The 26892-nt window shown below is 41.0% G+C and overlaps 1 protein-coding gene across 1 annotated transcript; it reads right to left on the bottom strand.

Moving 5' to 3' along the window:
- Window positions 1-2104: 2104 nt before the first annotated feature.
- LOC141548701 (olfactory receptor 13H1-like) lies at window positions 2105-3043 on the bottom strand. Its single transcript, XM_074277768.1, has one exon. The coding sequence runs from the start codon at window positions 3041-3043 to the stop codon at window positions 2105-2107; it is 939 nt and encodes a 312-aa protein (XP_074133869.1).
- Between the last annotated feature and the right edge of the window lie 23849 nt (window positions 3044-26892).

A 26892-nucleotide genomic window follows, 5' to 3' on the forward strand; every position in this document is an offset into this window, starting at 1 on the left:
ATAATGAGTTCAGCTTGGTCCTTGAGCACTGACCCTAACACATATGACACACTAGCAGTGAGCCAGGGGAGTGGGGCTCCCTCGTTTATTCTCATATGTTTTTGTTGTTGAGTCACTTCATGGCTGACTCTCCATGACCCCATTTGGGGTTTTCTTGGCAAAGATGCTGGAGCGGCTTGCCATTTCCTTCTCCAGCCCATTTTACAGATGAAGAGACTGAGGTAAACACAGTGAGGGGACTTGTCCAGAGTCACACAGCTAGGAAGTGTTGGAGGCCAGAATTGAACTCTGCTTTCAAGCCCAGGATGCTCTTCATTGGGTCACTTAGCAGCCTCCTCTCATCTATATTGCTCATATAAACTTCCACACATAGCTAATAATACACATACACATAAAGTAATACAACATATATCTGTACTTTCCCATTCAATCAGGTGAGTTGTCTTAAGGCAGGGGTGGAGAACGTCCAGTCCATGGGTCATGTAAGGCCCATGAAATCACTTGGTAAAGCAAGCACAGGTGATGGTGCACGCTAAACTACATGCAGCAACCTCTCACCGCTTGAGTTCTGGAAGCTGATAAATTTGTATGGCTCACAAATGCCACTATAAATATCCAAGTGGCTCTTGATAGAAAAAAGGTTCCCCACCCCCGTCTTAAAGCCTGAAAAGGAAACACATGGGAAAACTGGTCTGAGAATAAACAAATGGGAAAATACTAACTTTTCTCCTGTATATGACTATTAATACCAAGGTATCCAAGATGGAGCTCCTGGACAAACCCCCACATTGTGGCGCCTGGTGACATCTTCTCACCAACTTGTGCATCGCAGTCCCCAGACAATGACTTCCCCAGGGCCAGGGTACTCTGTGGATCTAAATTTCCTTAAAGCCCACTGATTGGAGGGCCCCACCAACTTACCTTTAATCGTCAATCAGAGGACGCAAAGTCATTTCATGAAGTGGCAGTGTGTGAAAAATGGCAACAAAATGTCTCCCTCATAAGTCTGGAACGTAGTTTCCCACAGGTACCCACATCAGTGGAAAGAGTAGACCTCCAAAGGACCGTTTGTGTGAGGCATTTGCAAGGAATGGGTGGAGAGGTGCACTCATCGGAAATGCATGTGTCTAGAGCAGACACATAGAGGGAATATATGGAGGGATGACACATGATCAGGATATTCTCACTCCCGGTGCTGTTCTCCGGATGCTGCCTGTTGGACACTGCTGAACACGGCACTGGCTAGTCTCTGCTGGACACTGATCATCATCTCTGGCTCTTGGTCCACCTCAGATCTCTGACTCTTCTTCAAGGGGAAGGTCAGCCATTGCCGTGCTCGGAGTTTATTTTTCTTAAAGCCCATAGGCTTGGCTTCACAAGTTCTTAGAAAAAGGCATATGCCCTCGCCTAGGACCAGAAAACAAACTGTCCCCTCATATTCGTTAGTCTTGGTTCTTCGGAGGTTGGTTAGGAAACCTCTTCCTTGCCCAGTAGGAGATTCTCTGTCTTAGGGCACCAAATTCTCTACAATAAGGAGCCAAGTCTTTCCTACCAGCTAATGTTCTGAGGCCAAATTTTTTCCTTGGAATCAACTTCCTGACCCCTGGGCTTGGGGTCTCCATGACCTACCCTTTGGGGATCTCCAATGGCCTACTACTCCTCAGAAGATTGAGCATTTCATCTGCCTCTCAGTTTTTAATTTCTATATTTATTTTATTCTATTCCATTCTAATATTCTATATTAATTTCTATGTGAAACAGCCCTCAGGGCTTTGGATTCCTGAGTTTTCGGACCTCTTCCATTTTCCCCTTTATATGATCGATCAATATCGAGACACAAAGACAAAGGGCGAGGTCATTGCCTTTTCTTCAGGCTTAGTTGTGTCCCTGGCCTTTTTGTTTGAAGGTACAGCCAGCTCAAAGATTTGGGAGAGCTTTTCAGCACAGCTGAAGGTAAACAATTTTTGATTTGCTTCTATCAAGCATCCCTTTGGTGCAGAGCTCCATAGTATGGCCTTGCTTGCTTCTCTTGGGGACGTAGTTGCATTCATCTAGTTATCTTCTGCTTTTTGGAATCCTGTTTGGGAAATTCCAGAGACAGCTTTCAGGCTTTTGATTTTCCGGCTATTTTCCTTAGGGCCCCTTTTACATCCTTGTTTCTCAAAGTATAAATGAGAGGATTTAGCATAGGTGTCACAGATCCATAAAATATGGAGATGATCTTGTCCTTGTCCTCGGATTCTCTGGTCTGGGGTTTTACATACATGTAAATGAGGGTCCCATAGTATATAGTTACTACCGTTAGGTGGGAGCCACAGGTGGAGAAAGCTTTGAGTCGCCCCTCTGTTGAGCGGATGTTTAGGACTGCCACCACAATGCGGAGGTAGGAGATGATGATGAAACTAAAGGGAATGACAAGTGTGAAGATAGAGCCAACGAACAGCAGGACTAAGCTGGTCGACGTATCGGAGCAGACCAGTTTCAGCACGGCCTGCATCTCACATGCAAAGTGGTTGACCACATTGTGGCCGCAAAAGTTCACAGGGGTCACCAACATTGGGATGACAGAGGTGAGGAAGGCAATGGTCCAAGAAATCCCAGTCAGACCTAGACAGACTGCCTTGTTCATTATCACCATATAGCGCAGGGGGCTTGAGATGGCTACGAATCGATCATAAGCCATGACGGAAAGGAGAAAGCACTCTGTTACACCTAAACACAGGGAGATCCCCATTTCAGCATAGCAGGCGTTGTAAGAGATGATGGGGTAGTCTTGTAAGCAGTTGATGAGGGACTGGGGCGCTGTGGTTGTCGAACCACAGATGTCAAGCAGAGACAGATTGCTGAGAAAGAAGTACATGGGCGTGTGAAGGCGAGAGTCCAGTATGATGACGACAATGATGAGGGTGTTCCCAATGACAGTGATGAGGTACATGACCAGACCCAACATGAAGAGGATGATCTGGAGGTGGGGCTGCCCCGAAACCCCCACCAGGACAAAGTGGGTGATCTTGGTATTATTTTCGGTTTCCAAATAATTCATCTTAGTCTCTGTAAAGAAAAGATGAAACAGCAAAAAGAGAAGAAATGGAAGCTAGCCAAAGCCTGTCATCATCACTGCCCTTTGCCCAACCTTTAGCTTTGTGTTGAACCCAATATCAGGGCTCAGCTGAGCTCCCAGAGCAGGGAAGGAAGGTCCTGGAGCCAAAAGAGGGAAAATCAGGAAAAAAAAACTCCTTCCTCTTCTATTAATTAGTGCTGTTTTCCTTGTTTGGAATAACATCAAAAGAGGCAGTTTTGTGTGGAATCAGTGAAATTTGGATTCAAGTCCCATCATGGCTACAGGATTCTGGGAAATTGGCTTCTCATCCCTGGACTGATCTGCATTAAGAGACTGAGGTCTTCACCATGAGTTCCCAACACCAACGGAAACACATGTCCATTAACAAATTAACATTAGATGTGCAATAAGAAACCTCATGCAGAATTAAGACAACTCTGAGAAACCACTACACCCCTGTCAGATTGGCTAAGATGACAGGAACAAAGAATGATGAATGTTGGAGGGAATGTGGGAAAACTGGGACACTGATACATTGTTGGTGGAGTTGTGAAAGAATCCAGCCATTCTGGAGAGCAATCTGGAACTATGCCCCAAAAGTTATCAAACTGTGCATACCCTTTGATCCAGCAGTGCTACTACTGGGCTTATATCCCAAGGAAATACTAAAGAGGGGAAAGGGACCTGTATGTGCCAAAATGTTTGTGGCAGCTCTTTTCATAGTGGCTAGAAACTGGAAAATGAATGGATGTCCATCCATTGGAGAATGGTTGGGTAAATTATGGTATATGAATGTTATGGAATATTATTGTTCTGTAAGAAACGACCAGCAGGATGATTTCAGAAAGGCCTGGAGACTGACAGGAACTGATGCTGAGTGAAATGAGCAGAACTAGGAGATCATTATATACTTCAACAACAATACTGTATGATGATCAGTTCTGATGGACGTGGCCCTCTCCAACAATGAGATGAACCAAATCAGCTCCAATAGAGCAGAAATGCACTGAACCAGTTACACCCAGGGAAAGAACTCTGGGAGATGACTATGAACCACTACAGAGAATTCCCAGTCCCTCTATTTTTTGTCCACCTGCATTTTGGATTTCCTTCACAGGCTAAACTTACACTATTCCAAAGTCCGATTCTTTTTGTGCAGCACAACAACTGTTTGGACATGTAGACATATATTGTATTTAATTTATACTCTAACATATTTAACATGTATGGGTCAACCTGCCATCTGCGGGGGGGGGGGGAGAAGGGGAAAAATTAGAACAAAAGGTTTGGCAGTTGTCAATGTTGTAAAATTACCCATGCATAGATCTGGTAAATAAAAACTATTTAAATATAAAAAAAAAAAGAAAAAAGAAACCTCATGCAGAATGCATATAATTGGAAGCGAAGGTGAATAAGGGGACTAGTAAGGGTGAGGGATGAGAACTGGACAGTATGAGTGCTAGATTAATGCCTTTGAAATACTAGGAGAATCATAGGAAGGGAGAAGAAGGAAGGAACAGAAAGAGGGGAAGGGGGAAAAGGAAGGAGGGAGGGGAGGGGGAGAGAGGGAAGAAAGACGGAGAAGAGGGAAAAGAGGGAGGGATAGAAGGAGAGCGAGAAGAAGGAGGGAGAAGAGGAAAGGAGAAGAGAGGGAAGAAGGAGAAAGAAGAGGGAGGGAGAGCAGGGAGAGAGAGAGGAGAAGGAGGAGGGAGAAGAGGGAGAGAGGAAGAGGAAAGAAGAGGGAAAGAAAAATGAGAGAAGAATGAGAGGTAGAGAGAGGGAAGGAGAAAGGAGAGGGAGAGGGGAAGGAAAGAGAAGGAAGGAGGAGAGAGGAGAGGGAGGGAAGGGTGAGAGGGTGAGAGAGGAAAGGAAAAAGGGAGAGAGGTAAGGAAAGAGAGAGGGAAGGAGGGAGAAGAGAGGGATGGAGAGATGGAAGAAAGAGAAGAGATGGGAAGGGAAGGGAGGAACAGAAGGGGGAGAAGAGAGAGAGGGAGGGAGAGAGAGAGGAAAGAAAGAGGAAGAAAGGGGAGGGAGACAGGGAGAGAGAGAGGAGGAGGAGAGAGAAGAGGGAGGGAAGGAGGGAAGAGGGGAGAAGAGGGAAGGAGGGATAAGAGGGAGAGAGAGGGAAGGAGAAAGAAGAGGGGAAGGAGAGAAAGGGAAAAAAGAGGAAGAAGAGGGAGAGAGGAAGGGAGGGGAAGGACAGAGGGGGAAGAAAGAGAGAAAAGAGGGAGAAGAGAGGGAGGGAAGGAGAAAGAAGAAAGGAGGGAGGAGGGAGAGAAGACAGAGAGAGAGGGGGGAGAAGGAGGGAGAAGAGAGAGGGAGGGGAGGGAAAAATAGGAAAGGAGAAAGGAGAAGGGAGGGGAAGGAGAGAGAAGGAGGGAGAAGAGGGAGAGAGGGAGAAGAAGGAGAGAGGGAGGGAAGGGACAGAGAGGGAAGAAGGGGAAGCCTCCCCTCCTGGAACCATAGAAATACTCAAGTCCAAGTACACCACCCCTATCATTGTCACTGTCATTTCACTCATGGCCACAGGATGAAGAGGTCTGAAAAACTAGAATGCCCTCACACTGATTTTTGAGACCATGGAATTACAATTTCCCCAGCTTTGTGAGCAATCCTTCTCAAATATATGACCCTAAGTGGAAATAACAATCGCTCTTGGCTCCTAGGATCTTTGTGAAAACCAAATGAGAGGCTGGGAAGCCCTAGAAATGCTTCTTCCTTTCCCTTGGTCTGTGACCAGCTCCTGGCAGATATACTTTAGACTTTTCTTGAAGTCTCAAGGGCCTCACTGTTTCTTGGGTCATAGCCCAGAGATGCTTTCAAGAGTCCTCCAAACCTCTAAAGCCAATGGTCCCAGAAGGCCTGCCCTCTCCTCCTTCCTGGCTCTTCGCCACAGCCACTGCTCACTGTTGTCGATGGGTCTGCTTTGCACCACCCCATGAACTCCTTGATGTTATTACTTCACTTTATTTTCACTCTTTCCCTCGTCTTTTCTTTCTCTTTTCTCCAATACTCCGTTAAAAAAGCAAAATGGTCAACTTTCTCCTTGCAAGGAGCATGGACCCAGATTCATTTAATCCTATGCCAAAAATATCCTTTGCTTCATAAAACTATTCATCCCAAGTCTTCTTTAAATAGCGAAGTCCCGAAGCATAGTTAAAATATGATTTGACTTACAAAAAGCTTAATTTACCCAAGAATTTCTGCAACAGAAATGCTTTTTATCTTAGATTGTGTAAGTCCACGAGGAAAATAGTGCCCACATAGCAAACCCATGTCTCTTCCTACTTGTTTCAGCCAAACAAAATCTCTCTCTTTCTAGCTAATAATAATGATGCTGGCAGTTATCAACATTGTTGATACCAGTGCTAGGTTTGAACCATTATGAAGCACGAGATCTCATGTGGAGAGACGACTAGGTGGTGCAGTGGATAGAGCACTAGCCATGGAGAGCGAAAGGAGATGAAATGTGTGATCCTGGGCAAGTCACCTAACCCAATCGCCTCGACAAAAACATCAACAACAAAAAAGATCTTATCTGGAAACGGAGAAAAGGTGGTGAACCATTGGGGAGCAGCTAAAATGGAGCACACACCGCCCCTGGCATTTGATCGATCTGGATTCTGTTCCTGAACATCCTCAATAACAGGCTGTACGGATAAACAGCATCTTAGACACTCATTGCAGCTTGGGATGGGTTTCTTTCCCTTTAGTACAAAACTAGTTATAATTAGGAAAAAAAGGGGAGAGGGAAAAGATGAAAAAGAAACCAGTGTAAGTTGGATGTCAGGAAAATCCTCCTAATAATGGGAAGTCTTCAAGCAGAGGCTGGATGTTGGGCACATTATCAGGGCAATTCGAAGCTGGCTAGACCAGAGAGCCACTGGGGTTTCTTTCAGTCCTGAGAAGATAGCAAGGGGGAAAGCCAAAGGCTTCATTTACCTGCATTCACTTCAGAGACTGGGAAGAAAGGCTGCCTTTTTTCTGGTTCCTTCTCGGGCTCTACATTTGCCAGACGTGTACGGCAATGGCCAGGGTCGTCCAGCAGCGACCAAGTGCCGGACTGCCGTTAACGAGGCCTTTGAAGATACCGAAAGTCTAGGAAGTCAAAGGGTTAAGTAAGGAAAGGAGAAAGTATGGAGAAGGAAGGTGGGGCCCAGGGATGGCAGGGGCAGGCCAACGTGGGCCAGAGACCACGAGGTGAGACTGGGGAGCACTGGATGTTTGCATGCCCACCAGCTCCATTTTCTCTGCTGAATGTGCTTGGCCCTGGGCCTAGCAAGGAGCTTCCTTGCGTGGTCCTGACTCGGACAGGGGCAAGGATCTTGATGACCTTCCTCTTCTGTGTATTTACTCTAAGGATTGTGCTGAAGCACTGTTGCTCCCTCTTCCCTCCCCTCCCATTGCTCCTTCTGAGATGGGAGTGTTCAGGGCAAAGGGTCGGCTGGGATGTGGGAGCAGTTAAGATCAGGCACTGGGATGTAGGTCATCCCACCACCAAGCTAGTGTTCTTCCTTAGGTCTCTCCACTGGAGGGCAGGAGAAGTGAGAACTGGGTGTGGACCAGCGGAAGGCCAAGCCGCGTTGCCCTTCCCAGTCCCATCAGTTTTATTTGGAGTTTGTGCTGGTTCCTTAGAAACATCCTATCCTTAGGTGGAGATGGATTGGCTTCTCTTATCTCTCTACCCCAGTTAGAGCAATGGTGACTCAGGTAAGCAGGGAGGGAGGGAGCAAGCATTGGTTAAAATGGGCCGGGCACTATGCTAAGAACTTTACAATATTATCTGATTTGATTTTCACAACCCTGGGGAACAGGGGCTGTCATGATCCCCATTTTACGGATTAAGAAACTGAGACAGAGTTTAAGTGACTTGGCCAGAGTTACATAGATTGGATTTGAATCCAGGTCTTCCTGACTCCAGGTCCAACACTCTATCCACTGCGCCATCTGGCAAAAGCACTTTGTTGTTTAGTCATTTCCAGTCACGTCTGACTTTTCCTGATCCCTTTTTTTGAGGTTTTCTTGGCAAAGATCCTGCACTGATTTGTCATTTTACAAATCAGGAACCGGAAGCAAACAGGGTGAAGGGACTTGTGCAGGGTCACCAAGCTGGTAAGTGTGAAGCCAGGTCTGAGGTAGGATTTGAACTTAGGTCTTCCTGATGCCAGTTCTAGCACTCTAACCATTGTGCCACCTGGTGGCAGGGTAGGCTGATACTGAGAGCGCTTTGCCTAGAATGAGAAAGACTTGGACGAATTTGGAGGAATGCCCAATCCCTAGGACACCCTACTTGAGTGGATGTGTGGTCCGCAGCCAGCTAGCTCAACATGTGTGCTCCTATGTGCATGTGAACAGGCAATTCTCTCTACAGATGACTCCCAGATCTTGATAAAGATCCTGACTCCCTTTATCAAGATCCCTGAAGCCCTGAATTGGAAGGATAACCCAGGTTCTCAAACCTGCCCCAGACCTCCCCAATACCACTAGCAAGTGACCAGCCAGCCTCTGCTTGAAGCCTTCCAGTGATGGGAAGCTCACTACCTCCTAAGACCACCCATACTTTGAAACAGCCTCATCTGCTTTTCAGTGACTTCTCTCCATGGATTCCATTTCTGTCCTCTGGCCCCCAACAGAACAAAGCTTGGGTCAAGGAGGCAGCTTTTCAAATACTTAAAAACAATTATGTCTCCTTCCTTAGCCTTCTCCTCCTCAATGGGCTTAATTTCCTCAGTTCTTTCAAACTGTTCCTCCTGGAACGCATACCTCATGGCTTAGAACCCTTCCTCTCTAGATTTCCCTCCTCTCTACTTTCAGGTTGCTCTGAGCTGAGGCAGCAGATGCACTTCTTTCTGGCCGGGGAACATCATTTTCTTTGGGCAAATTCAAGTCGAAACTCTCTTTTCTGCCAAGACAAACCTCTCTTTGCTATTGGTATACTTTTCATAATCAAGACAAAAAACAAAAACAAACAAAACAAAACAAAACAAACAACAACAAAAAAAACCCAACTAACAAATAAACAAAGAAACCAACTCTTCAAGCTGTTCTTGATTAGTGGGAGATGCTATTCTGCTTAATTTCCTGTCAGAACTGGCAGTGCACTATCAAAGAAATATTCCAATTCAGCTGTGGGCCTGCACATGCATAGGTGAGGCCAGTGGGCCCAGCCCCACCAACGGCCTCTTTGGGTATTGACCAGGCAGTTGATATGTACAAGACGATATGCTGGGTGCTAGGAATTCAAAGCACAAACCAAAGCCAGTCAAAGAGCTTACAGAATAATTTGAGGAGGGAAACAGGACTGATAATTGGGGGCTCGGGGCGGGGTGGGGGGGAGGAACCTGTCTGGATGAAGGCATTTAGACAGGAGTTGGAATGCTAAATTTTGGAAACAATAATTTGGCTTAAATGTAGAGTGTGCAGGAGTCATGGGAAATTCTCCTGAGAAGGTGGGCATTCTGGAAGCAGGCTAGGAAGGGCTCCCACCGCTAAACTGAGGAGTTCCTTTTGGATTCAGGAGGACATTGTGGAGGAGACAGAAAAGGTCTTTTCTTTGAAAGATTTTGGCAGCTGGATGGAGGCTGGGTTGCATAGGCGAAAGAAATCTAGGAGAGATCTTTCACAAACTTTCCATTCAAATATAGTGACTATAAATTGTCATAACCTTCTCCCATCTGACACATGCAGTGGAAAGAGGCAGAGAACCCAGGTTTGAATTTTCGAAAAAGGGATTTAAATCTGAGCAATAATGCGGCTGGTTATGCTCTATTTCCTGTAATGTTTGAGAACGTGAGAGGTAAAAATTAACTTTAATGCATCAAGGATCTAAAATGTCCTCGATGTCAGAAGTTCCTCCAAGGCAGATCACGTACAGTAGCCCATTTATGATCTAGGTCTTGGTTCTCCGAGGCTCTGAGAGATTCTTTTGTCAGGTAGCCAGTCTCTAAATCTCAACACTTCACTGCCAGCCAACAGCTGAACAGTCCTCCCAAGCTCTCCTGAGCCGCTCCTCTGCCCACAACACAGGTTTTCCAATAGCTAAGAATGTGGGGAGCTCCAGAAGTCTCTACTTAGCATGATCATGGACAGTGGGTCCATGCTGACTTACCCTGTTGCTACCCTGTCTGAGTTCCCTTTGTCATGGCCCCCTGGCTAACTGTCACGGAATGGAACAGGGTAATTGAGGACAGAGCTGTCCCTAGGAAAGAGTCAATTGGAGCAATATATGGGGTGAACACAGCCCGGTCAGACTCTACAGCTGCAAAGGAGATGACTCTTCCTGTCCACAGTTAAATGGTCCTGAAGTACTTATTAATACGGGCAATCAAATCCCAACTCCTTCTGAAGCAAATTAGGTGGGCCTATCTCTTACCTCTCACCCTCCACTTACCTTCCTACCTCCATCTCAGTTGCCCATATGGAACATATCTCCTTCAAGACTGTACTCGATGGTCAGTATGTCATCTAGATGGGACAGCTAGGTGGCGCTGCAATGGATAGAGTGGTAGACCTGGAATCAGGGAGGCTCATTCTTTGTGAATTCAAACCTGGATTCAAACACTAGCTATGTGACCCTGGTCAAGTCACTTAACCTATTTGTCTCAGTTTTCTCATCTGTAAAATGAGCTGGAAGAAGGAAATGGCAAACCAGTCTAGTCTCTATGTTAAGAAAACTCCAAATGAGATCACAGAGTCCGACACAATCGAAACAACTGTACAATGTCCCATAGAAAGATGGTTTGGGAGATAGTAGGCACACAGGGAAATGTGACCTGATGCAGCACTCTGTGGGAGTGGGTCTGGGGACGATGAATTGTTAGGAAGCAGAAAGTTGGTGGGGGCAGCTGAAAGAGTGGGCAGGAAAAGACAGGCTAGAATGGCACCGAAATATCTCTGCCGAGAAATGGGACTACATGGAGCAGCTACATGCTGTAGTGGTTAGAGCACTGGCCCTGGAGTCTGAAGGACCTGAGTTCAAATCCAACCTCAGACATTTAATACTTCCTAGCTGTGTGACCCTGGGCAAGTCACTTAACCTCCAATTACTTCCAAAAAAAAAAGAAAAGAAATGGGAGTACTTTGGCAAGTGGTAACTAATTGTGACAGACATTTCCCAGGTATAGACAAGGTATCTTCCCAAGGCACTTTAATACCTCTTTCAAAACTCAGCTTCAGTCAGGTCCTCAGTTATACAAAAAAATAGCTACAGATCCTCAGGAGTAGAGCAACAGAATTTTAGAACGGGGAGGGCTATTTGAATTCATGAAGCCTAACTTACCAATTTCACAGCTAAGGAAACAGGTCCAGTAATGGCAAGCCATTTGCTAGGGGCCAAAGTAGACCATTTTATGTTAAAAACAAAGCTTGTCAGACAAAACTTTGTGATAGAATATACTGAGGCAGGGAAGATGTGAGGGGAATATCGGCTAGTTAGACACACCCAAGCATTTATTAATTTTTGCTCCAAGTGTTCTCCTTTGTGATTTCTTTTGTCTCCCTCCTAAGCCTTAGCCTGTAACCCAAAGTTGCAGAAGTCCCTTTGAAGAATTATATATGAATAAAGAGGGCAGTCAATATTAGGCAGAGAGCAAGGGAAGTGAGGAGGGAAATAATCTGAGCAAAATTCCGTTCCTTGAATTTGTACAACTTGAAGCACCCTCAGACCCGGAGATAAGCGATGCATAAAAAACAACGCTACTTTCTGAGTCAGCTTTTGATTCTGAATAGAAACAATTTGCCGTTGACAGCAGAGATGCAGACGTTAGGTTGCTAAAGCAGCAGAGTGTGCTCCCACTTCCAGAAAGACACAGATCGGCACCTGCTGATATAAAGGTTAACTTTTCAAGTCCCAGACCAGAGACATTCACAAGTAAAAACTTTGCCTTGCCTGTTGGGCTGCTTATAATGGCTTGGATCAGAACAAAACAGCTTGGTAGTCGAGAGAGGCTTAACTGCTAACAGCCCTTTCCAGGTAACAGTTCCAAGGGGCCCTTCCTAGCTGTATAAATTTCATATCAATTCTGCTGTGCCTCGTGCAGCAATTTGTACAAAATCCACTGGGCAGTCGCCATTGGTGCCAGAGCCCATGCTGGCAAGGGAACTCTACCCCAACTGTACTCCACCAACCCCCAACCCAGGTTGAGCTCTACAACTAGCATCCTCTGAGGGACTACCATGGTAAGGAGAACAGTCCTTCTGAGGTCCGCTTCTGGTCTAGGAGGATGAGCCCTTCTGTCCCACACCCTCTTCCTCCAACCATTCTCTTAAATGACTGGAAGTTCTCCCACTGACCCACCTGTCCTCCGCTTTCACACTGACAGAAGCCAGAGACGCACGGGAACGAGAGCTCTGTGCCTTCCCATGTGTCAGGTGGACAATTTTGGTTTTATTTTGGAGATGAAGTTCGGGGGAAAGGGGATGGCAGCGACTTCAGGGACCTTGATTCTGATAGGTGATTAAATCCATCTCAAGGAGGGTGAGAGAGTACACGGAGAAGGTACAAAGCAGTCCCCAGAGGATGGGCTCCTATTTTAATAATGATCATTTGTTTGTTAGAGATGATTAAAATGAATGTTGCTCCCCCTTCCACCCCTCCCCCAAACTTGGAGTATGTCTCCAGGTTGTTCTAAGGGTGAAACTCTTGGAGAAAGTTCCCGTTGCAGTAAGTAAACTGTTAGTGGAGCCCAGGGGATCACCCAATCTGCTCCTGAATGTTTTAATGAGCAAGTGAGGCTATGAGTACATTGCTACTTTTCGGAGAGTTCTTCCTTTAATGACCTCCAAAGGTGAGGAAAGATGCCAAGTCTCTCTTACTAGGGATTTTTCTCCCCCATGATTGAGCTGTGGACTTGGCCTCCGTCCAACACGCTTCCTGTGAGCTTTATGCTGACATTTCAGAGCCATCTGCTGGCTGACCATAGGATTTATGGGCCGTGTGGGACCAGACACAGGTGACATGGCCTGCAAATTGAGGAGCCATCATTTGCAAAAAGGTGCTTGTGATTTGGGGTTTCAAATTAAAAAAAAAAGAAGAAGAAGAGAGGAAAGACTTCTCCCTTGTCTTGTATTATATTTTTTCCTATTGGGATGAATCTTCCTAAGAGGGAGATCTTCCTAAGGCTTAATTCTGGTACTGAGTCTTACTTCTCTTTTCCCAAATCTTTGATGATTCCCCGTTGCCTGTATGGAGAAGTTCCAAGTCCTAACCTTGGCACTGGGGCCCTTAATGGACTCAAGCAAAGTCACCTTCTCAGCCTTATCTTAGTCAGGATAACGGACTAGCAGGGATCCTTGGACGCCAGAGGATTTTTGCACGTTGCCCCGGTTTCCTTAGCACCTGGCTCAGGGGCTGGCTCTTAATAAACATTGCTGAAGTGAATTGAATTTGGCCCAAATGGATCGCTCATAGTGCTTTCTCTGAACAGTGTCCGCTGTTACTCATCTGCCTCTGGATCTTTACACACACCACGCTCCTAGAGAATCACAGAACTTAAGGACTGAGAGAGATCTCAGTGATGGATGAGTAATAGAATACAACCCTTCAGGGATAAAGCACCCTCCCTCCATGGTTCTGTCCCTGTTGGAAGCCCTTTAGGGAGAGGGCCTATAAGAATAGCCCATACCACCTGTGGACAGCTAGAATTAAAAGAAGTTCTCCTAACAGCAAGCCTACATATAGCCGACTCTCTGCAACTTCCAGAAACCATCAATCCAAGTGAACTTAGTGGCCCAGGACTTCTCTTATGTTAAACCCAACAAAACTCAGCCCTTGATACTGAAACACAACTGTTTGTGCCCCCTACATCTTCTTTTTTCAAGTCTATGCATCCTTAGTTCCTTCAACAGATCATCTGATGTTTGGCAAGCTTCCATCATCCAGGCTGCCCTTCCATGAGTGTGCTTTACTAAACTGTGGTCCTCACGGGCAAACACAACATCTTATTAGAGCAATGAGAGCTTTGGACCTGGAGTCAGAAAGGATCATCTGAGGTCAAATCTGGCTTCAGATAATGACTAGCTGTGTGACTCTGGACAAGTCACATGACCTCTCTCAGCTTCAGTTTCCTCATCTTTAAAATGGGAATAATAATAGCACCAAGGTTCCAGGGTTGATGAGAGGGTCAACCCTGTAAAATTTGTAAAAGTGTTTGCACAGTTCCTGGTACCTAGTAAGCCCTAGACAAATGACCTGCTTCCTTCTTTCCTTTCTCCTTGAGAGGTTAAAATGAGATCTTATTTTGTAAAACACTTTGCACACCTTAAAGTGCCATAGAAATGTTAATTGAATACTAATTTTAAAAATGAACAAGGCAGAGCACAATGGAACTAACTTCAACTCACAGAATTTGTGAAGGATTTCTCAAGCCACATTGTTCAATTGTCCCTTATGAGTAGAGATTCAGTCTCTTGTGAGGGGATCTATCTGTCACTGCCTGTAGAGACCCTTGTCACTTTGGAACAGCTTGGATTGATAGCAAGATTTTTCTTTCTAACTAAGAATGGCATTTATAAAACTTGCCATCACACCCATGATCTCTCTTCACATAACAGGAACATGAGGCATGTCACTATCTTCTTTTGGATTTGCTCTAGTTGTCTAGCTGGGGATTGACTAGTTAGTGCTGAGTGCGGTGAACTATTGTCTCTTTATCCTGGACTCTGTTGGTGTGCAATAATTTTTCAGTCGTTTCTGACTCTTTGTGACCCCTTTTGGAGTTTTCTTGGCAAAAACATTAGAGTGGTTTGCCATTTTTTGCTCCAGCTCATTTTATACTTTTAGGAAACTGAGGCAAATAGGGTTAAGTGATTTGCCCAGGATCACACAACTAGTAAATGTCTGAGGCCACATTTGAACTCAGGTCCTCTTGACTCTAGCTCCAGTGCTCTATATGCCTGCCATCTAATCCCCACAACAAACTCTTTTCAAATACATTTTCGTGGGGAGGACTGTGAGAAGATGGCAGAAAATCTCAAGCGCTCCAGATTTCCCCCACAAAAAAACAAACAAACAAACAAAAACAAAATTGTGCCTCAGGGCAAAAAGGAGATGCCAAGATTTGGGGTATTATCCCAGAAAATGAACACAGGACAGAGTTTTAACCAGTGTAAATTGTACACACACACCTCCAGATTAGCTGCACAGAAACAGCTCTGAGACTAGCTGGGTTCTGAGGTAGTCTTAGTCCCAACCACATGAATTTTCACCTCCTGGATGGTGCAGTAAGTTGGGGGTCTGAATCCAGGAAGATTGAGGGAACCTCTGCTGATTAGGAATGCCAGGCCCAGCTGTGCTGCTGAGAGAGGCCCTGGGTCAGAAGGAACCAGCAGAAGCAGTGGGGCAGGGATATTGCTGGCTGTGAGTATTTGCAGGAGGGTGGAGCTCTTAATTTTGGGCTCCTGGTCAGGCAGGGAGAACTGAAGGAAAACCTGAAGCCAGAGGCACTATCTTCCACACCTCAGACTAGGGGAGATTATACTATTAAATTCTTATTAAAAAAAAAAAAAGATAAGGAGAGTAAGCAAAGGAGAAAGAACCCAATCATAGAAAGTTACTATGAGAAGAGGGAGGATCGAGATTTATCCTCAGAAAAGGATACTGAAGTAAAAAAAAAAAAGTATCCCATAGCCCAACAAAAAATGTTAAATGATTACCTGCCCCAAAAGAATTTAAAGAACTCAGCAAAGACTTTAAAAATCAAATGGGAGGGAAGACTGGGATACTGCTACATTGTTGGTGGAATTGTGAATGCATCCAACCATTCTGGAGAGCAATCTGGAACTATGCTCAAAAAGTTATCAAACTGTGCATACCCTTTGATCCAGCAGTGCTACTACTGGGCTTATATCCCAAAGAAACCTTAAAGAAGGAAAAGGGACCTGTATGTGCAAAAATTATAGTGGCCAGAAACTGGAAACTGAGTGGATGCCCATCAATTGGAGAATGGCTGAATAAATTGGGGTATATGAATATTATGGAATATTATTGTTCTGTAAGAAATGACCAACAGGATGATTTCAGAAAGGACTGGAGAGACTTATATGGATTGATGCTGAGTGAAATGAGCAGGACCAGGAGATCATTATACACTTCAACAACAATACTGTATGATGATCAATTCTGATGGACGAGGCCATCTTCAAGAATGAGATGAACCAAGTCAGTTCCTATTGTGCAGTAAAGAATAGAACCAGCTACACCCAGTGAACTCTGAACTCTGGGAAATGAGTGTGAACCACTATATAACATTCCCAATCCCCTATTTTTGTCCGCCTGCATTTTTTATTTCTTTCACAGGTTAATTGTACATTATTTCAAAGTCCGATTCTTCTTGTGCAGCAAAATAACTATATGAACATGTATACATATATTGTATTTAACATATACTTTAACATTTTTAGCATGAATTGGTCAACCTGCCATCTGGGGGAAGGAGGGGAAAAATTGGAACAGCAGGTTTTGCAATTGTCAATGCTGAAAAATTACCCATGTATATATCTGGTAAACAAAAAGCTATAATAAAAAATAAAATAAAATAACTGTCGATTGGATAAAAAAAATCAACTGAGAGAAATTGAGGGAAAACAACAATAACAAAAAACCAAAAAGCAAAATCCAAGAAAAACAAGACTTGAAAAGAAAGTCAACCAACTACCAACTGGAAAAGGAGATCCAGAGTTGTAAAGAAGAAAATGACTCTGAAAATTAGAGGAAGCTTAATATAATAAACGTGTGTATATATATATCTGTGTGTGTGTGTGTGTGTATGTGTGTGTATATATATATATACACACACACACACACACACACATATATATATAGACTTAGGTAAGAGGAAGGTTAATAATAAAACAAAATACAAAGAATGAAAAAATAGAAGAAATGTGAAACAAATAACAACAATAACAACAACAACAAATCTGTAGAACAGAAGGAGAAAAAACAAAAGAATAATTGGACTACCTGAAAGCTATGACAAAAAAAAAAAAGAACCTTGACACAATAATGCAAGACATAATTAAAGAAAATTGTCCTGACATGACAAAGAGGGGAAAGTAGAAATGAAAAAAAACAAACCCCAACCAATTGCCACCTCAAAGAGATCCTACAAGGAAAAAATATAGAAATATCATTGCTAAATTTTGAAACCTCCCAGATCAAAGAAAAAGTTTTATAAGCAACAACAACAAAAACTCAATTTAAATATACTGCAGCTACAATAAGAATTGAACAGGACTCATCGGTGGCTACAATAAAAGACTACGGGTTCTGGAACACTATATATCTAAAATCAAAACAACTAGGGTTGTAGCTGGAAGTAATATATCAAGAAAAATTAAGTAGAATATTGAATAAAAAAGGATATTCAATGAACTGTCAGATTTTCAGGATTTTGTCACAAACCTAAATTCAATAGAAAATTTAACACATAAGAGCCAACATCAGTTAAAGACTAATTTCAAGGGTCTTAATAAGAACAAATTACCTATGTTTTACACATGGAAATGTAAGCCATTCATCTAAGATTGACATTAATAACTGGGTAGTCCAAAAGAAAGATTGTGGTAGAGCTGAGAATGATGTGACTCTAAAAAGAAACACTATCTAGGAAAAGGTAAAAATAGTAATTATGTTATACAAATGAGATACAATAGCAAGAAGCAACACAGAGGGATTAGGCGGGGGAGAAAGGCTTGTAGTTCTGAAAACTAACTTGCATAGGGAATGGGTTAAAGAAGGCAAAATACACACACACACACACACACACACACACACACACACACACACACACACATATATATATTAGAGAGGGTATATATGCCCACTCCAAATCTATAAAGAAATGAGAGGGGAGAGAATAGGATAGGATAAGGTGGAGTATAAAAGATTGTTACTGAGCTCTTTCCAAGTAGAGTGTTACGTGTTAATTTCAACCAGCCCAATGTCTCTTGGATAATTGAAAGAAGCCTCTGTTACCTACGAATGAGAGGGGTGAATAAATGAGATAGAGGGGAATATGTGTTGTATCCTGATAAAGTCAATGGCTAACAATGAAAAAGAGAGACTACAGGAGCATGGGGGAGAAAGAAAGAGAAGGAAATGGGAAGGACTGAAAAAGGCAGGAAGAACAGAGAAAACTTTGTTTCACTAGTGGGAGGGGACATCACAATGAATACTCCTGTGGAGGAAGAGAGTTATTCTGCAGAAGGATATGGGGACCTCCCAGCAACGATTTGGTGCTTAGAGAGACTAGTCTTCCTGCTTTAGGAGAAGAGGAATCAGAAATCCTGAAGGAAATGGACACCTCAGAGAGTGAGAGGGCATGGATTCAGGGAGGAGATTTCAAGAACAATGGGGAGTGGGAAATGATAAATTAGAAGGCAAAGATCAATAATGAAGAGCACAATCAGGGACATAGGAAAATTGGTATTTCTCTTTTAGTTCCCACATCTACACAAAACTCAACAAGAGTTTGGGAAATATAAATAAAAGTGCAGTTACTTTTGAGCCAGAAAGGATTGTAGAATATAAGAATCAGTCAATGAATAAGGATTAAGTGCCTACTGTGTGTCAGACACTGTCCTAAGCTCTGGGGCTACAATGAGAGATAAAACATAGTCCTTATTCTCAAGTGTTTCATAGTTTAATAAGGGAGATAACAAACAAATAAATATGCACAAACTTAATGAAATTCTTAAATTTAACATCTTAGAGTTTGGAGTCTTGGAGCTTTTTCCTGGAGATGATTTATAAATTCTTTTTGTTATACTTGCTTTCTATGTTCAGAAGTTCTGAGCAGTTTATTTCTGACACTTCTCTATTCTTTTGGGAATCTTCTAAACTTTAAATTGTCTCTACATGTATCATCTTTGCGATCTTTTCCTTGGATAGTGTATGATCCTAGCAAGACAATTAATATCTATTTGCCTCAGTTTCCTCAATTATAAAATGGAAATGATAATAGCATCTACCTCCCCAGGGTTATTATGAAGATCAAATGAGATAATATTTGTAAAGTGTTTAGCACAGAGATCAGCACATAGTAGATTTTATAACACTGCTTATTCCCTTCTCTCTTTCAGTTCTCTGGCCATGTGGTACAGAGTGTTACCATGCTGTTTGAACAATATGAGTTTGTTGTTGTTCAGTCGTGTTAGTTTGTGACCATGGACCATAGCATGCTAGGCCCTTTTATCCTACACTCTTTCTTGAAGTCTGTCCAAGTTCATGTTTGTTTCCATGACACTATTCATCTTATCCTCTGCCACCTCCTTTTCCTTTTGCCTTCAATCTTTCCCAACATTAGGGCCTTTCTAATGAGCTCTATCTTCCCATTTATGTAGTCAAAATATTTAAGCTTCACCTTCAGTATTTGACCTTTCAATGAATAGTCTGAATTAATTTCTTTAAGTATTAATTGATTTGACCTCTTTGCTATCCAAAGGAATCTTTTTTTTTTTTTAATTTTTTATTTTATTTTATAATTATAACATTTTTGGACAGTACATATGCATGGGTAATTTTTTACAACATTATCCCTTGCACTTACTTCTATTCAGATTTTTTCCCTTACTCCCCCAACCCCCTCCCCCAGATGGCAAGCAGTCTTATATATGTTAAATATATTACAGTATAATTTAGATACAATATATGTGTGTAGAACCGAATTTTTTGTTGCACAGGAAGAATTGGATTCAGAAGGTAAAAATAACAGTTTACATTCATTTCCCAGTGTTCCTTTTCTGGATGTAGCTGGTTCTGTCCATCATTAATCAATTGGAATATCCAAAGGAATCTTAACAGTCTTCTTCAGTCGCCATCCAATTCAAAAGTGTTCATTTTGTGGCACTCAACTGTTCTCATAATTCATCTCTCACAATCATACATTGTTACTAGCAATAACTTTGACTTTACAGATCTTTTTAGGCAAGGTAATGTCTCTGTTTTTAGTACACTATCCAGATTTGCCATATCTTTCTTTCCAAGAAGCAAGCATCTTTTAATTTCATGACTGCTCCTACCATCTGTAATAATCTTTGAGCACAATATAAAATCTGACACTGCTCTATTTTTTTCTCCCTTTATTTTTTAGATTCTTCAGGAGTCAAGTAAGATGATTTGGTACTCCCATTTCAGAGGACTTGCCACATTTTGTAATTATCCACAGCCAAAGGTTTTAGTATAGTAGATGAAGCATCTACTTTGATGTTTTTCTGGAACTCCCTTGCTTTGTCTATGATCTAGTGAATTTTGGCAATTTTGTTTCTAGTTCTTCTTTCTCTTCGAAAATCAGTCTGATTGGAGTAGCAATTCTGATTACAGATCAAGCAAAAGCAAAAGTAGATCTAATTAAGAGATAAGGAAGGAGAAACTACATCTTGATAAAGAGTACCAGAGATAATGAAGTAATATCAATACTAAACATAGATGCACCAAGTGGTATAGAGTCCAAATTCTTGGAAAAAAAGTTAAGTGAGTTGCAAGAATAGACAACATAACTATACTAGTGAGGGATCTCAATTTCCCTCTATCAGAACTAGAAATATCTAACCACAAAGTAAACAAGAAAGAAGTTAAGGAGGAGAATACAATTTTAGAAAAGTTAAGTATGATAGACCTTTGGAGAAAATTGAATGGGGATAGAAAGGAATATAACTTTTCTCAGGATACATGGCACCTACACAAAAACTGACCATGTATAAAAATTTTACAATCAGATGCAGAAAGGCAGAAATAGTAAATATGTCCTTTTCAGATCACAATGCAATAAAAATTATGTGTAATAAAGGGATATGGAAAAATAGAACAAAAATGAATTGAAAACTAGATAATCTAATCCTAAAGAATAAGTGAGTCAAACAATAAAGCATAGAAACAATCTATAATTTCATCCAAGAGAATGACAATAATGAGACAACATTCCAAAACTTATGGGATGCAGCCAAAACAGTTCTTGGGGGAAATTTTGTATCTCTAGATGCTTTCATGAATAAAATAAAGAGCAGATAAGTGAATTGGGCATGCAACTGAAAAAAAAGCTAGAAAAAGAACAATTAAAAACCTTCAATTAAATGCCAAAGTAGAAATTCTGAAAATCAAAGGAGAGGTTAATTAACATGAAAGTAAGAAAAGCATTGGACTAATAAACAAAATGAGTTGGATTTATTTTAAAAAAACAGCAAAAGAGATAAACTTTTTATTAATTTGGTTAGAAAAAGGAAAAGAGGAAAATAAATTACCAGTATCAAAAATAAAAAGGGTGAACTTTCCACAAATAAAGAGGAAATTAAAGCAATAATTAGGAGTTATTTTGCCCAACTGCATGCCAATAAACCTGAGAATCTAAGTGAATGGGTGAATAATTATAAAAATATAGATTGCCCAGACTAACAGATTAGGAAATAAATTACTTAAATAGTTCCATTTCAGAAAAAAGAAATTGAACAAGCCAATAATGAACTCTCTAAGAAAAAAACTCCAGGGCCATATGGATTTACAAGTGAATTCTACCAAACATTTAAAGAACAATTAATAGCAGTATTATATAAACTATTTTTTAAAATAGGGAAAGGGGGCAGCTAGATAGCACAGTGGATAGAGTACCAGCGCTGAAGTCAGGAGAACCTGAGTTCAAATCTGACCTCAGATACTTAACACTTCCTAGCTGTGTGACCCTAGGCAATTCACTTAACCCCAATTGCCTCACCTAAAAAAGAAAAGAAAAGAAAGGAAAAATAGGGGAAGAAAGAGTCCTTCCAAGTTCCTTTCATGACACAGATATGGTGATGATACCTAAACCAGAAGGGCCAAAACAGAGAAAAAAAATTAAAGACCAATTTCTCTAATGAATATTGATGCAAAATTTTTTTCCACTGACCAAAAACTATTTTAATATTTCAGTAATATACATTAAATATATAACATTGATTACAATGTTTCACTGCAAAACAATTGAAAAGTTTAAGAGGTAGAACAGAGTATGACAAACTTTCAGCAAGTAGTTGGTATGGTTTCTTTTGTCAGATATAAGAAAAAAAGTATGAGTATTTAAAAATTGCTTTCTTATTTAGGGGTTATAGGGTTAAGAAAGAGTTGAATTCTTTTATAATAATCAAAAAATTGCCTAGATATGTATCCCAATTATTAATTTTACTATACAATGCCCACAATCAATTTATAAATATGTCCTATACAATATTTAAAACCAAAAACATTCTCAGACTGCTTTTAAAAAGCTATTTCATAATCCATATTTCATTCAAGTCATTAAAATTTAGTTAGATTGTGGATTATGGTATCTTGAAGATTATAGGATTGTAACTGAAGCCTAACAACTCAACAAAATAGGAGACTAGTAGACACAAAGATTATACTATCTTAGTTTTTTAAAAACATAATTAATAAGCTACAATTTTTCTCAAAAGGGATGACTGTATATGGCAAGCTAATTTCCCCCTAGATCTTAAGTTAAGAAAGATTCAAAATCCTGGATAGGCCTTCATAACAAAATCACCTAAGATACTAGATTATCCTTTAAAATATGTCACCTCTTGATGCTGGCACTTAGAAAATTGTGCTTATATCTCTGAAACACGCTAATTTGTGCATTTTAAAATGCTTATTCATACAAAAATCTTAAATAAAACATTAGCAAAGAGATTACAGCAACGTATCTCCAGGATCTACAGTATGATCAGATGGGATTTATCCCAGGAATGCAGGGCTGGTTCAATATCAGGAAAACTAGCAGCATAATTGACCATATCAATAACCAAATTTACAGAAATCATATTATTATCTCAATAGATGCAGAAAAGCATTTGACAAAATACAACACCAATTCTAATAAAAAGCATTAGAGAGCATAGGAATAAATGGAGTTTTGCTTAAAATGATAAGTAGCACCTACCAAAAACCATCAGCAAGCATTATATGTAATGGGGATAAGCTAGGAGTCATTCCCAATAAGATTAGGGGTAAAACAAGATTGCTCACTATCACCACTACTTTTTCAATATAGTATTAGAAATGTTAGCTTTAGCAATAAGAGAAAAAAAAGTTGAATTAATTAGAGTAGGTTATGAGAAAACAAAAGTATTACTCTTTGCAGATGATATGATGGTATACTTAGAAAAATCCTAGAGAATCAACTAAAAACTACTAGAAACAATAACTTTAATAAAATTGCAGGATATAAAATAAAGCACACATAAATCATCAGCATTTCTATATGTTACAACAATGTCAAGCAGCAAGAGATAGAAAGAGAAATCCCATTTAAAATAACTGCAGATAATGCAAAATGTTTGGGAGTCTACTTGCCAAGAATTTCAAGGGAATTAATGTAAAAAAATGCAAAGGAAGGTGGCCTAGCTGTACCAGATCTAAAACTATATTATAAAACAGCAGTCAACAAAACCATTTGGTACTGGCAAGAAAATAGGTTAGTGAATCAGTGGAATAGGTTAAGCTCACAGGACAAAATTGTTGGAATACATGGGAGCCATTTTACAGGGGCTGCTGGAGATCCAACCCAGACCTGCAGAATGGATCTCTTCTTGTGAGAGGATGATACAAAGAGACTGAGAGGCAGTTGCTGTTCTCTGACCTCTCTGACTGAGAGGCCTTTGTGTTGCCTGACCTTTCTCCTCTTCCCTCTGCCTCCAATTTATTTCATTCCCAGTCTGTAACACCTGTGTCAGCAAAAGTTGCCTTGCAGCTTCTTCAGGTGCTATGATCCACAGCTGTGGAGGCTCTCAGAGATCTGCAGCTTAACACAAAATAGTCAATAACTATAGTAATCTAGTGTTTGACAAAACCAAAGACCCCAGCTTCTGAGATAAGAACTCATTATTTAACAAAAATTGCTGGAAAAAAAACTGGAAAACAGTATGTCAGAAACTAGGCACTAACCAAGATCTAACACCCTATACCAAGATAAGGTCAAAATGAGCTCATGATTTAAACATAAAGGATGACACTATAAACAAGTTAGGAGAACAAGGGATAGTCTTTACCTCACAGATCTGTGGATAAGAGAGGAATTTATGGTCAAAGAAGAACTAGAGAACATTATGGAAAGCAAAATTAATAATTTTGATTATATTAAATTAAAAAGGTTTTGCACAAACAAAACCAATGCAGCCAAGATTAGAAGGAAAGCACAAAGCTGGGGAGGGGGGGGATTTACATTCAGTGTTTCTGATCATCTCTAAAATATAAAAAATTGAATCAAATTTATAAAAATACAAGTTATTCCTCAATTGATAGTTAAATGATAGGAACAGACAATTTTCAAGTGAAGAAATTAAAGCCATTTCTAGTCATGAAAAAAATGCTCTAAATCACTATCGATTAGAGAAATGCAAATTAAGACAACTCTGAGGTACCACAAATATCTCTCAGATTGACTAAGAAGACAGGAAATAATGACTGTTGGAGGGGATGTGGGAAAAGTGGGACACTAATGCATCATTGGTGGAATTGTGAACTGATCCAACCATTCTTGTAGAGTTCTGAAACTTTGAATAGTTGCACTAGAATCAGACATCAGAGCACTTAAGGCTAATTAACTATTAGCTAGACAATGAGTCTATTAGCATATCTTTGGGAAAATGGCTCTTCTCACCATTGATGCTGGCTCAATGTTTGACATTAAGATATCATAGGCAAGGATTAGAGGGTGGGGAGGCCAGAGACTCACTTGGCAGCAGGAGGAGGAAGAGAAAGGTGGAGATTCTGGACTCTAGAACTGAGAAGAGATCTTTTGCTAAACTCCTGACAGTTTGCCTTCTTCACTTTTCCCCCTAAAGACCAAGAACTTTTACTTATCCTGATTCTGGCTGATCCTGAGGCCTCCAGGACGCTAGTCCAGTCTTTACACACTCTGGAGAGCAATTTGGAACTATGCCCAATGGCAAAAACTGTACCCCAAAGAGATCATCAAAAAGAGAAAAGGACCCATATGTTCAAATTTTTAGCAGCCCTTTTTGTAGTGGCAAGGAATTGGAAACCAAGTGGATGCCCATCAGCTGGGGAATGGCTGAATAAGTTATGGTATATGAATGTAATGAAATATTATTGTTCTCTAAGAAATGATCAGCAGGATAATTTTAGAGAGGCCTGGAGAGACTTACATCAACTGATGCTAAGAGAAGTAAGTAGAGCCAAGAGAAAATGTACACCACAGCAACAAGATTATATACGATGATCGATTCTGATGAACATGGACCTCTTTTCAACAATGTAGTGATTCATGGCAATTCCAATAGGCTTGGGATGGCAATTGCCATCCACATCCAGAGAGCAAGAACTATGGAGACTGAATGTGAATCACAGCAAAGTATTTTCACCTTTTCATTGTTGGTGGTATTTGCTTATTTTTTTCTTTCTTGTGTTTTTTCCCTTTTGGTCTGATGTTTCTTGTACAGTATGACAAATATGGAAATGTTTAGAAGAATTTCACATTTAAGCTATATCAGATTGCCTGCTGTCTAGGGAGGATAAAAAGGGGGAGGGAGAGAGAAAAATTTGGAACACAAGATTTTGCAAACATGAATGTTGAAAACTATCTTTGCAGGAAAAACAAAAAAGTATAATAAATAAATAAGTAAATCACACACACACACACACACACACACACACACACACACACACACACACTCACTCACATAAAGAAAAAAAAAACCAACTGGCTCTTCAGTAATTCTCAGTTCACATATTGCTGAAGCCTAGCTTGTGGAATGTTAAGCATAACTGTGAAATGGGCACAATTGTTCAGTAGTTTGAATATTCCTTGGCATTGCCTTTCTTTGAGACTGGAGTATCAACTGATCTTTTTTTACAGTTCAGTGGCCACTGAATTCCAAACTTGTTGGCATATTAAGTGGAATACTTTAATAGCATCATCTTTTAGTATTTTAAATAGCAGAGCTGGAATTCCTTCACTTCTACTAGCCTTATTGTTAACATTGCTTCCTAAAGCCCACTTGACTTCGTTCTCCACTCCATTCATGTAACCTGGCTATTGGTGATAGTAAGATCTTCCTTGTATAGTTCTTTTGGTTTTGTTTGTTTGTTTTTGCTTTTTTTTCCCCTAAGGCAATTAGGGTTAAATGACTTGCCCAGGGTCACACATCTAGGAAGTGTTAAGTGTCTGAAACTATATTTGAAGTCAGGTCCTCCTAACTTCAGGGCTGATGCTCTATCCACTGTGCCACATAGTTGCCCCAGTATAGTTCTTTTGTGTGTTCTGGCCATCTCCTCTTAATCTGCTTCTATTAAATCCCTATTATTTTTGTGTGAAACTTTCCCTTGATAGCTCTAATTTTCTTGAAGAGGTCTTTTTTCCCCCCATTCTATTATTTTCTTTGCATTGTTCATTTAAGAAAACCTTCTTATCTCTCCTTAATATTCTCTGGAATTCTACATTCAATAGGATATATCTTTCCTTGTCCTTTCCCTTTCCCTCTTTCCTTAGCTATGTGTAAAGCCTCATCACACAGTCATTTTGGTTTCAGACTCTTCTTTTTCTGTGAAATGTTTTTCATTGCTGTCCCCTGTACAATCCTGCAAACCTCTGTCCATAGTTCTTCAGGCATTTTGTCTAATAGATCTAATCCCTTAGATCTGTTCATTACTTTTACTTCATATTGGTAAGGCATATTATTTACATCATACCTTTTATGGTCTGATGATTTTCCCTCCTTTCTTCAAATTAAGTCTGAATTTTGCATAACACTCTTATGATCTGATCCCCAGTTAGTTCCAGGTCTTGCTTTCAATGCACTGTGTTTAGCTTCTCCACCTTTGGCTGCAAAGCATATAAACAATC

Source organism: Sminthopsis crassicaudata, chromosome X (assembly GCF_048593235.1).
Source record: "Sminthopsis crassicaudata isolate SCR6 chromosome X, ASM4859323v1, whole genome shotgun sequence".
Classification (NCBI taxonomy): domain Eukaryota; kingdom Metazoa; phylum Chordata; class Mammalia; order Dasyuromorphia; family Dasyuridae; genus Sminthopsis; species Sminthopsis crassicaudata.

Bases quoted from the DNA above. Each gene is read 5' to 3' on its own strand.
- LOC141548701 (XM_074277768.1), bottom strand. From the start codon at position 3,043: ATGAATTATTTGGAAACCGAAAATAATACCAAGATCACCCACTTTGTC.